Below are 12481 nucleotides of genomic sequence, written 5' to 3' on the forward strand. Positions count from 1 at the left end.
TATGCAAAGAGTTCACGAGATCGTCGTCAATCATCCGTAGATACATGGCCCTCGTACTGTGTAATCCAAGGCTTTCCGCATCTTCTTCTTCTCATCTGAACGTCGCAGTTCCCATCCTAAATGTTGTGTATATGTATCATGTCCCGTCCGATCGGCGAGATTGACTCGCTCCCAATTCATCCCATGAACGCCAGCTTGCAAAGCAGTCAAGCCTCTCACATCATCGACATGAGAGAGTTTTGCGCGTACGCCTGGAAGTTGTCATTAGCCTGCCAGTCCGGACTCGATCTAGTGAAGATCAACCATCACTTACCATCGGCTTGATATCCGGGTGAGGAACAGCCTCAAAGACCTGGTACTCAAGCTTGAGCTCGGGTCCAATCTTGATGAAGGCACCCTTGTTCTCCGTAGTGTCGCAGTACTTCGGAGCAGAGAAGACGGTGATACACCGTCCGTCGTGCTCGACCTCGTAGCCCTCCATGCGCACCTCGTGCGAACGGATAATCGCCTCTAGACCGTTCTTCTCACAGAAGCGCTTGGTGACATCCGGGCCAAACTGAAGGCCAACACCACGCTTGCTGGGTCCGCGACCGGGCGCGGTCTGCGGGTCCGTCCAGAGCATTTCCATCATCAAGCCCTGCTGTCCGGGCTGGCGCTGGTTGTGCCGGTTCAGCTTGCGGATGTCGTCCAGCGTGGTGTTGTCATCCGAGAAGAGACCACCATGGAGCACAAGGTACTTGTTGCCGATCAACGTAGCCAGCGGCAGAGCGGAGAAGGACTCGGAGAAGACCTTGAACACTGTCTCATTGTACTTGGCCTTGCACTCGCCCTCGAAGCCGTACACCTTGTTCATGTCGTCCGTCTCGTGGTTTCCACGGTTCAGGAAGATTCCGTTGGGGCGCAGCCACTTGTAGGCATAGAGAAGCAGCGCAATCTCCGTCGACCACGATCCACGGTCCACGAAGTCACCGTTGAAGAGATAAGCATGGGTATCGGTAGGGTAGCCGTTGAGGCGGAAGATCTCGAGGAGATCGAAGAATTGACCTGCACACACACACACACACATTAGCCGCACATCACAACCAAACGAAGACAGCAAGCTCACCATGCGTGTCACCGCAAACCGTCAACCTAGTACCCTCCTTAACACCGACCTCCACCATCGTCGGTTCCGCATAGACAATATCCTTGACAGCCTTGATTATTTGGAAGGCATATTTGCGATGAATCTTCTTCCCGTTCTTGAACCGCTCAATCATGTCATCGATAAACTCCTGCGTCATCTCCTTCTCCAGGCGCACACCATCATACTTCTCATCCACGACCATCGCATCGATATCCAGGTTCTCGAAAGCGGACGGCGGATCACCGACCTCGATCGCCTTCTCGAACTCGAGCCGACGAACAAGCTTCTCGCACTCGGTGAGCTTTAGCTTGGCATCGCGGTTGTTGGGCTCTCTCCTGATCACGGCTTTGAAGTCCTTCAGAGCTTCCTTGTAGTTCAGGATGGCGGAGTTTGCCAGGGCTCGTCGCCAGTAAGCCTATCAACGAGGTTGAGTCAGAGGCGAACAACCAGCAGCAGCAGCAGTAGCAGTAGCAGCAAGTGTCCAACGAACCTTGACATAGTTGGAGTCAAGCTCCAGGGCCTTGGAGGCATCCGCGATCGCAAAACCATAAGCCTCGAGTTTAATATGTGCCTAACCAACAACCCAGAAACAGTTAGTGTCTCACCTCAGACCTCAACTCCGACACCTGTTTCAGCGATAACGCCACCTACCTGAGCGCGGTTACTAAAGAACGACGGTTCCTTATCATACTTCTCAATGGCTCTGGAGTAGAAATCTATAGCAGTAGGCCACTCATGTTGAGCGAAGGCTTTATTTCCCTGCACCTTGAGGGCAGTGGCGGCCTCGAGATCGGGGGAAGCCATAAGGAAAGAAATTCACGAGGGTCGGCGCAAAGAAGCGTTGAACGAAAGGAGGAGGAGGGGGAGGGTTTTGGGGCAAGAGAGCACGAGAGCGCGGACCAGATCGATCGCAGTGGAACACACACGCAGGATTTATATCAAATGCAGAAACGTGAAATAGAAGATAAAGATGAAGAATAGAAAAGAAGGCAAAAATGTGAGAAGAAAAAGAAGTTCCTGAAACTTTTTTTTTTCTCTTTCGGCTCTCCCGTTCCTGGATTCAACTTCCAGGCTTTAAACTCGGGATTCGATGATGATTGATTTGCTTTCGCTTTTCCCCGTCACTTTTCTCCGGGGCTGGTTTAGTCTTGGCGGTCGCGCGCAACTCCGATTCCAGAAGCCTCTTGGACTTGTCTTTGCCGCATGCATCATCATCCCCAACTCTTTGAACTCCCACCCACACATCCCTTTGTCCCGCCAATTCCTACCTACCGACCCTAACACAAAATAAAAGAAAAATTAAAAAGGAACAAGAACGATGTCCTTCTACGTCGCCCCCAGCCAGCAGCGCACTCTCCGCGCCTGCATGGTCTGCTCCCTGGTCCAGTTGCACAGCGTACGCCCTCCCCCCTCCCATAAATAAAACCAACACAAACCAAGCCAAACCAAATCAAACCACTAACCCTTTTGTTCTTCAATGCTATATAGAAATTCATGCGCGAAGGCTGTCCCAACTGCGATAACGTCCTCGGACTCCGTGGCAACAACGACGCCATCCAAGAATGCACGTCGCAGGTCTTCGAGGGTCTGGTTACGCTCCGCGATCCCATGACTAGCTGGGTGGCTAGGTGGCAGAGATTGGATAGTTATGTTCCGGGGACGTATGCGGTTAAGGTTACTGGGTCGGTGAGTACACACACCCCCAGAGTTCTTCTGCCGGTGGTGGTGAAGGAGAGAAAGACAGAGGATGAGAATGGAATTGGGCTAATAAGTGATGGGTGAACGAACAGCTTCCCGATGAAATTATTTCCAGTTTGGAGGATTCGGGCGTGAAGTATATTCCGTATGTTATATTCTTCTTCCTTTTCCCCCGGTTTTATGTCTTTGGGTTATGTGTTGGATTCATTGATGAGTGCTGATAATAATGTCTTTTCGGTACAGGAGGGATGGTAGCACGGGTGAAGAGGAGGCATGATCGATCAATATCTTGCTCGTTCACGCTTTTCCTGCTTGCGTTCGTTCGTTGCGATATGTCGGTTCTCTATCTTGCACGGCATAGCGATATATTTTCAAAAGGGAGATGGTTTTGCACGATTGGAGTTTCGGTTTCATAATTTCGCTTTTTTTCTATGATGTACGGTACGGGTTTTGTCGGGCTGGTATGATTCGGCACACTGTTTATAATTACAAAAGGGGGGATGACTACTGGATACCCGGACAATAGATCAAGATCAACGCTGCCTTGACGGCATCACTTCGTTGCTCAATGACTAGACTAAACATCAATGCTAATAAATCGTAGCGCACATTGCCATATAAATATCGGCTATAGATATCATGAAAAGAAATGTCCCCATCCCAAGTGCCGGTTAAACGCCATAAAGTCACAGACTAGATTCCTTTGAAGATTGGACCGTTCAGCTGCTTACAGCTGCTTGATGATCTTCTCGACGCTCTCCAGGAGGATATCGGCTGCAGCAATGTTAGCATCGTATCTTATATCAACCTGAATCTAAAGCCGACTTACCATGGTGCTTCTGGAAGACCAGCATGGGCCTCAGGCGAACGGCGCTCTGGCCGCTGCCACCAATGTTGACACCAACGCCCTTGGCCTTGACCAGGAACTCGTCCCGCTTGGGGGTGTCCCAGGCGATGAAGGTTCCCTGGCCCTTACCACGCAGGTTCTGCAGATGCTCGGGGTACTGCTTGGCGAGACGCTCCAGGCCGGAGAAGAGGTAGTCACCGGTGGCAGCAGTGTTCTCCACCAGGTTCAGGCGCTCAATCTCCTCGATGATACCACGGAAGATCAGAGCACGAGCCGGGTCACCCATCCAGGTGTTGAACTGACGGTACGGCTTGTTGGGGCGCAGAGCCGGGTTGCCATAGTAGTAACCGGCGGTCTGGGCCTTCTTGGAGAAGGTCACCATGTCGGGGGGAGTCTCCAGGTTCCAGTGGTCGTGGGCCCAGAACTTGCCGGTGGCACCCACACCAGTCTGCACCTCATCAACAATGAAGAGGACATTGTTGCGCTTGGTGATCTCACGCAGGCCACGGAAGAAGGCCGGGGAGGCGTGGTTGTCACCACCCTCCGACTGGATCGGCTCGACGACGACAGCAGCGACGGGGTTGTGCCACTCCTTGATCAGGCGCTCAGTCTCCTGCAGGCAGCGCTGCTCTTCCTGGGCGTTCTCCTGAGCGTGCTCCTCCAAGGGGTACTTCAGGGAGGGGAAAGGAGCCTGGGGCCAGTCAAAGGCGGGGATGTCCAGCTTGTGGATGGGCTTGCTGCGAGTGGTGGACAGACTGCCAAACAGACGACCGTGGAACGCCGACTTGAAGGACATGATGGACAGCTGAGGGGAGCCAGGGGACTGGTTCTTCATGGTCGTCTCCAGCTCCTCCTCGGTGAACTCGGTCTCAGCGCCACCACGCTCGCGCTGACGGTAGTACATAAAGGCAGCCTTGTAGGCAGTCTCGTTGGCATCGGAGCCAGCCAAGGCGGTAAACACCTGGTTAAGGCCCTTGGGGGCAGCCTTGAGGATGCCAGTGTTCAGGATGTCAGCCCAGTCGTGAGAGGGAAAGTTACCCAGAGCCGGTCTGTTGATCAAAGCATTGACCATCTCGGGAGACTCTGCCACCTTGCGGAGGTGGGGGTTGTTGTAGCCGACGGGGATGGAGGCAATCTGAGCATAGCTGGGGGAAATTTTATGTTAGAATGGTTCAAGCATATTATCGCAAAAAAGAGCCATAGGCAGTAGTAGTAACTTACACATCCAGAAGCACGTTTCCGTCCAGATCGGCGATGCTATGTCAATGTTAGTGCTCGTTCGGCAGTATCGCCCGCCAGGGGTGATGAGAGAAATGCAGGTTCACTTACTAGTTACCGTTGGACTTGTAGTAATCGGTAAGCATGTTCAAGCTGCGAACATCAAAGACCTTGTCGAGCTTCTCGGCAGCAGCCTTGTTGTTCGGGCCAGGAATGGCCGTGGCCAGCTTGGGAGCAGAAGGCTCGTCGGGGAAATAAGGCTTCTCCGCAGCGCGCATGTGCGGAGTAGTGGTGAGGGTGCGGACGGCCGACAGGCGCGTCGTCGGGCGGAGCCTCAAGCTGGAGCGGAAGATGGCAGCCATTGTGATGGATTGATTGGTTGAGAGATGGAATCAAGAAGAGGAATGAGTTTGGGGGGCCAGGGGCACAGAAATACCCAGCTGGAAAACAGGGATGTGGGGAAGGATACGATGACGATAACGCAATGATGATTGATAAGGAGCTCCTCGATCAATGCTCAACCAGACAAGCAGCAACTCAGCACCGATTATAGCTTTCAACTGGTGCAATTGAGATGACTTTGGAGAGAGAAGATAAAGCAACGAGAAAAATGGCCGCGTTCAAGGCTTAAATATGGAAGCGAGGGGGCAGCTGTTGAAGGCAGAGCTCGCGATGGATTGGAAGCTGCCCCGCGCCGTACAGCTGCTTCGGCGTTTTGCACCAATCAGCAGTCGTGATGGCCCCGTGCTCGGCGACTTCTCAACCCATCCGGAGAGCCGCCGTTCAGTATGATAATTCCCAATGATAATAGGAATTCCACAATCCAATCATTGAGATGAAGATACTCTCTATTAATACAATCTGCTTGTTTCTTCCGCCGAGTGCCGATGACGGTGAGTGGCAATGTGCATAAGATGTGGTGGACTACTTACTATCATACTCAATGTGTTGAAATGATATCGGATCTGCATTGCTTATCAGTGGCAGGGATGGCCGATAAGCAGCCCGTCTCTCGCTGCGAACTCCGATGCATCACCGCCATTCCAGTCATAGCCGATTGCTAGTGAGAAGCAAAGATTACACACGAAGGTGATATTAACAATCACAATAACAGGAAAGACTTAGTGCCTTCATAGCTGGCGATATTGCTGGATCATCCGTAAGTTAGTAGCTTCAGTTGTCAATTATTGGCGGTGCTACTCGCAATACTTAGTAATAAATATTTGCCTCACAGTTCAACTACTACTAGTAGTCGCACTACTAATGTCAGTGTCACTATCCATACTCATTGATACTACTGGTAGTAATACTAGCTTGATGGATGGTATAAATCAGACAGAGACACCATCATCGTGATGATTCTTAGAGAGCTTGCCATACTGTAAAATGGTAGAAAACTATGAAGAGCGCAATCACCTTGTCAGGTTAATCCTATTGTTTTATATCTAGCGACCGAAGAAGCATTAGTGCATGCGCTTTTAAGTTAAGCATCACTCAGCTGACTGAAGATCAAATCTTGTAGATTCCTGATATGGCAACAGCAATCAATCACTTGTAAGAAAGAGGATTAACGTTTCTCTCAACTTAGATTGACTGAACATAAGGGACCACTAAGACACTGGGTATCAATTGCAGCAACCCAATACGCGCAAGGTATAGACCCAATGTCAACATTTTTAGAATACCAGTAACAATTTCTACTATAAGCTGAAGTAAGCAACGGCAAGGATGAATAAAGGCAAAAAAACCAAAACCGGCACATAAGTACACTTACTCAACCACAAACTAAATAGCAATACCCAAACCCATCATCACTTCCCTACTTACCTAAATAGTCAACTTCAAAGCCAGTTCAGACATCTCTTCGTCGATCATTTAGTTACAACCCCGAGACCCAAGCTAAAGCGGGGAATAAAACACCTTCTTATACCCCAAGCCCAAGACATTCCAAATCCCAAACCCGATCTAACTATCTACTCTACTAGATACATATGCACACGGACCCTCCTGCTTAATCTCCGATGCAGCTAAGCTGAATAGGTAACTGATCATAACCTCAGTATGTAAGTCTAGTTCTAGACCAGCTACTCAATGTACGGTGTACACAAGAGTCCGATGTCTAGACTCATTTATTCTTCTTGTCTACGGAGTGTCCACTCTACAATACTGCAGTCGAATAAAAAAAAAGAAAAGGAAAGAAAGGAAGAGAAATATTACTCTTCAAACAAGCTATGCAGTCGACTACTAACTACGCACATACTATGCTTGCCCCTCGACAGTCGACACATCCTCAATCAGCGTCAGATCTTAATTACATCCCGTCCGTACCTGCATTAGATGGCAGGACAGGAGACGGGCCGTAGTTATTAGACTAGTCTACTACAGCACACACGGCAGTACCTAAACCCAAAGTCACGGAGTGGCCGATTCCAGGGATGCGCTACACTATATTATCATTATCAGAGGGGAAAAAATAAATAAATCATCGATAAATTAATAACCAGCGCAATGCACCCATCCATCCGAGACCGACGGAGTAGACCCGGGCTCTCATTTCGGTAGGCCCGAGCCGTAGTGATCCTTAGTTAACTATTGCTGTCTGGGTGATTAATCATTACGGAGTATTTTTCTGTAGGAAGCGGGTCTTGATGGGGACGACTATAACCTACGTAACTAACTACGGAGCAGGGATAGATCAGGCCATACGGGCATGGGGGTTACGCACATGCGAGGCATGACTTGGTGGAGTGGAGTCGAGACCTAATTGCAGTGGATCCCCAGGCCCACTCCATTTACGGAAGGAATTGGTGACACTTAATATCAGATGGGCTGAGATCGCGATGGTTGGATTGTATGTGTGTGTGTAGTATGTATATTCATATGTATGTTCTGTATACTATAGGTACATGACTCCAGCCTCAAAAAGGTATACATGGGTAGTAAAGTTATACATGTTCATAACTTGATAATTCATATCCAGATGACTAGCCCTTACTGCTGAAGGGGAATGATAGAAAAAGAGAAGAAAGGAAGAGTGAGCGTGAAAAACCCTAGACGGGGTTCTGGTGTTCGTAAAAGTTGTGTTGTTCCTTGGAGTCACGGGTGAGTGAGGTGGAGGAGACATCGCTGCCAGGCGACGTATATACTACACCGTCGTTCTTCAGATCGACGTGGTGCGTCGGTGTTGCGACGCGCGTGTGATTCGACATGACCTGAGGGTTGTTGCTATGGCTGGGCTTCCGGTTCTCGGTCCACGTCTCCATCTCAACAGTGCGCAAGACCTCCATGCGATCCACCGCAGTGTCGCCTTGGTAACCATACTGGCGGTCTTCGACCATCTTGGAAGCGCGAGACTGCTTGGATGGCCCAGTGGAAGACCACTTCAATTCCCGGTTGCCGAAGGAAGATCCGTAGCCACGAGCGGATGGGAGAAGGTGGGGCAAGACAAATCCGATGAGAGGTCTCAGTGCAGGTGCAGAAGCACAGATCTGAAACAGGGTTAGCCATGATCCGAGCACACTCCATCACGAGGGCCATCCATACCAGTGCCAAGTTGATTTCGACCGATCCGGCGACCAGAATAGGCCATCCCATCCAGGTGGTGTCATAGGATGCCATCATACTCTTCCAGACATATACCGTGCGCACCGTGCCCGCCACGTTGACAAAGATACCTAGACCGAAGATCGAAATCACAGCAATCCGCTGCCGGGCAGGCAGCTTCAGGTTCCAGATCAATGGCATCGGGACCAGAGTGCAGAGGAAATCGGTGAAAATGTTGACAACGCTGGCAGAGAATACTGCCGCGCCATAGTTGACGCAATGATGAGGATACATTGGCTCCAAGTCCCAGAAAGCATGGATAGGCCTGATTGGTAGCATGGTAAGTCAATGCAACACACTGAGTGGAAGGATGGTGGGGACTTACGAGCACTGAAAAATGCTGACCAGCAAAAAGACAATGCAGCACAAAGCTACAAAGATGAAGGAGACTATCACGACAATATTGTAGACCCGGTACAGTCCCTTACTCCCCGTTCCGATGAGGCGCTTGCAGAACCACAGAACCGAAAGCTTGGTGATCGAACAGGATAGGGAAAACGTAATCTGAAAACCGAGGTTGTACTTGGTGACGACGGGAAGCCAGGACAAGGGTACATCCCAGACATGCCGGTTCGCACCCCAGCGCTCAGTCGCCAGAGAAGTACACGCACACATGCCAACTGCAATAGCCTAGAAATTGTTAGATCGACCGATAGCCCTAGCTTGTATGCATATTGAACTTACGAAAGCGATGACGATGAAGAAGTCATCGAGACCAGGTGTGCACGTTATCTTGAACCGTGTGTAAAGGCGGAGGACAGTCACGATAAATGCGATGATAAGTAGGACGATATTCACAATATTCACGGCAGGCCCACGAGTCACCGGGTCGACATAGTTGGGTGTGGGCCATGTGGCCAGAACTTCGGCCGGAGGGAGTTGCATGTTGGCGATGCAGACTGGTAGTAACGAAAGTAGTAGGATGTAAGATGTTGAAGGATCGTAGTACTGTTGTAGATGCTGTCGTTAATTGTCGTGATTGAAAAGTGATCAACCGTCAGCAACCCCCAGTCGAGCAGTCGAGAGTCGCATTGGCCATTGTCACAGTCAAGATCAGTTGTAGTGTTGTCAAAAAGCGAAGGGAGTCAGCCGTGGCCGACTGATTGTGCACGAGGGCCACTGATGTTGACAGCAGGACCGACGAGGGGAACTAGAGAGATGATATAGCACGATGGCGAGTCTCCACCCCTGGCCTAGACATGCTGCGGCATAAATGGTCCGACCTTCGCTAACCATGGACTGGGGAGTGTTTATTTGTGTGTGTCATTTTGAGTTTAATGGGTTTGTTCAATTTCAGATCCAATATCCCGGCCAAGCGGGAAGTCAACCCCTCCAATGAGACTGGAAGCGGGCCTCCACCGCAGGCAAATTTACCCAACCGATGGCAAGAAAAGAGTCGCAGGACCGAGAAGTACCGGGGGTACCAAGCCAGCACAGGACCATGATAGGCAGATCCATCGACCCGTCGTTCACGGTGTTCTCCACATGCCAGGGGGGCGATCTGAGCAATTCGAGTCCATTTGAATGGCGTTTGCTGGCGGAAATGTCAATTGGGGATTAGGGATCTAAATTGGACCCGGACCAGAAAGTCAAACCAGTTAGCTCGTCTGAAATTTGCGGGCAGGGACCAATCCATTCGGGGCAAAGGATGTGCAAACTTAGGTTTCTGACTTCAGCGAGGAGACGACGAGGGTGACCCGGCATGTGGACAGGAAGACTCCAGCCGAGGCCATTGGGGGAAGCCCATCGAGGGGGAAATCTGGTCCTTCAGACAGCGGGCGTGAGAGAAAATCAGTTGGAGCACAGGATGCGAGATCCACAATCTAATTACATGGATGGGAGAAGTTAGCGTCGAGCTTCAAGGAGGATAGGCACGAGCGGAGGAGAGAGGAGAAGTAGGAGTCAGTGAGAAGCTCCAGGACCCGGCAGGCTGAATGAGGAAAGACCACCACCAGCCAGCGGAGACTCCACTGGAATCCCACTTACTTGCGGCACACCAATCCCTTCTGGTGTTTAGTTCAGACGAACTAAAAGAAGACAATGCTACTCCGTACTGACTAGTGACTAGTTTGAGTACTCCATAATGCCAGACTGTCGTGGATTTGACTTCCAGCAAAGAACTTGCACGAGAGCCTTTCCGTTTTCGGATGAGCGTCAGATTGCCCCGCACGCCTTTTCCCTCTCAAAAATATTCGAAATTCTTCCCAGTAAGTTGTTCCCCTCAAGTCGGCCCGAATGGCATTTCTCCAATCCCAAGAATCATTGGGATCCCCTCATCAAACATCGGATTGCCGTGATGGCTTGTCATGCACCTTGGAGTCTCTTGGTGGTATCAGCCCTACGAAGAATCCCAACTAATGGCGAATGGCGACATCAACCCGATCACTGTACTGTATGCACCCCTTGCATGTGCATCCCCATCATTGCCATGTTGTTGAAGATGTCTTGCATGAGATGGGGAAAAGGCTGGCTGCACTGTGCATGGCCCCCGAGTCATAGGCGGGCCCAATTGGGTAATGATGCGAGATGCAGTGGGTGTTTATTCAAAGAAGAGAAAAAAAAATTATTCACACCGAAAAACTCTGTAAATTCTTAAGATAGATCACACCGTTCAACTTCCAGACTCCAAACCACTATTGTCTCCCATGTCCCCAATCCCCATCTCGGTGTCTGCTCTGTGCACCCAAGTGGGTATAGCAAGTAGCAACAGCCCGAGTTAGTATTTGCACGTTCCTGGCTACTCCTGAGTCTTGACTAGACTATTGTGCGATGATCATCCCAGTTCCTTGGGTGGTTGATGTCATCCTTCTGTAGTCCTCATCGATCGTGCCAGTCATCGCACCAATACTTCGGCCAACTGCTCGGATTGCACTGATCGGAACTCTAACCGACATTTCAATTCGGGAAAACCATCCATTGTTGTTTTACTTGCAGCATTTCTTCGTCCATATTCGACTGCTATTAGGGGGATTGGACTATCTATCTCGCATGTCTATACCTTGCCCAAATCAGCGAGACTCTACTTTCCAATCTAGTAATCGATCAGAGAAGGATTGACTGCGGCCAATAGTCCGTGATCATCTCCCAGTTTGAAGGTAGGGTTGGTACCTCTCGTCAAAGTAGCTTTGCCTGGGTGATCTTCCCGTAACGGGACCGGAATTCCAAAAAGCATCAACAGCAGGGCGACCTGGTGATGATCCTTACCAGCCATGGGTAGTACTCAAGAGCCCCCGTTCATGATGGAGTCAATACTTTTGTCATCACGTTCCAGAGCGGACCCGGATTTCCGGAAAATGATAGGATCGACGGGATTCCTTGGGCACGAATCTAGGCAACACTTACTGGTGGTGCCATGGTTCTGTTCTGATACTTCGGACTTAACTCGCACAAAGCAACTAACTTCAATATTGCTGTACATCTTTGATAATTTCTTCTCGGTCCCAGACTTTTCTTCTAGACCCCTACCTAAGTCCGCGGATATGCTTCGAAGCATTCTGTTTGCCCACGTTGTGTCGGTCGCCGTTTGGGCGGCGGTTAAAGTGGTTCCCAGCCCCATAAATAGGACTAGCCGCAAACTTTAATGCGAATGGTGCCGGCTGTCCAGCGTTGATCGCCGCCTGGCACGAATCGTCTGGTTCAACCTGAAGATCCTTGGGGGTTGTCCGGATGCCGTGGAAAATCAAATTGTGCGCGTCGTTGCTCACTCTGATTCGACATTCAGGGGAACAGACATGATAGCTGCGTTTACATCTGATCTCCAATGGCTGCTGCGTCATGATTCCTGACTCGAAAAGATGGGCCCGCGCGTTTATCCCCAGGTATGAAAATGAGTTTCGCAAGCTCACCTCGCCGACGGCCACTTTGCTATTGACATGAGTCAGATACTCACTGGCCCACTGTTCATGAAGCACCTTGGTGTTTCAGCTGCTCACCTAGACTCACTCTTAAACAGAGCTCACAAAGTATGTCTGTAAAACAATCTCAAAACT

General features: G+C 50.3%; 3 protein-coding genes across 3 annotated transcripts; 1 reads left to right on the top strand and 2 right to left on the bottom strand.

Annotated features, from left to right (window-relative positions):
• Positions 1–2444: 2444 nt before the first annotated feature.
• On the top strand, positions 2445–3101 carry spt4 (transcription elongation factor SPT4; the record flags this gene model as incomplete). Its single annotated transcript, XM_067627832.1, has 4 exons — positions 2445–2522; positions 2615–2812; positions 2917–2969; positions 3068–3101. The coding sequence occupies 4 exons, from the start codon at positions 2445–2447 to the stop codon at positions 3099–3101; spliced, it is 363 nt and encodes a 120-aa protein (XP_067475918.1).
• Positions 3102–3551: 450 nt separating this feature from the next.
• gatA (4-aminobutyrate transaminase gatA) lies at positions 3552–5251 on the bottom strand (the record flags this gene model as incomplete). The annotated part of the gene is made up of 4 exons (XM_067618488.1): positions 3552–3598; positions 3654–4816; positions 4893–4928; positions 5001–5251. 4 exons carry the CDS (start codon positions 5249–5251, stop codon positions 3552–3554), a joined length of 1497 nt encoding a protein of 498 aa, XP_067475919.1.
• A 2618-nt stretch (positions 5252–7869) lies between these two features.
• On the bottom strand, positions 7870–9602 carry ASPBRDRAFT_308993 (uncharacterized protein). Its single transcript, XM_067622833.1, has 4 exons — positions 9177–9602; positions 8818–9122; positions 8433–8757; positions 7870–8377 (listed from the first exon to the last, which is right to left on the bottom strand). Exons 1-4 carry the CDS (start codon positions 9375–9377, stop codon positions 7940–7942), a joined length of 1269 nt encoding a protein of 422 aa, XP_067475920.1. The 5' UTR covers positions 9378–9602; the 3' UTR covers positions 7870–7939.
• Positions 9603–12481: the final 2879 nt, after the last annotated feature.

This window comes from Aspergillus brasiliensis, assembly GCF_001889945.1.
Source record: "Aspergillus brasiliensis CBS 101740 unplaced genomic scaffold ASPBRscaffold_12, whole genome shotgun sequence".
Classification (NCBI taxonomy): domain Eukaryota; kingdom Fungi; phylum Ascomycota; class Eurotiomycetes; order Eurotiales; family Aspergillaceae; genus Aspergillus; species Aspergillus brasiliensis.

Coding starts and splice junctions, on each gene's coding strand:
- ASPBRDRAFT_308993 (XM_067622833.1), bottom strand. CDS start 9,377: ATGCAACTCCCTCCGGCCGAAGTTCTGGCCACATGGCCCACACCCAAC. Junction 9,123..9,176: donor TCTTCATCGTCATCGCTTTC/GTAAGTTCAATA, acceptor AACAATTTCTAG/GCTATTGCAGTTGGCATGTG. Junction 8,758..8,817: donor GTCAGCATTTTTCAGTGCTC/GTAAGTCCCCAC, acceptor GCTACCAATCAG/GCCTATCCATGCTTTCTGGG.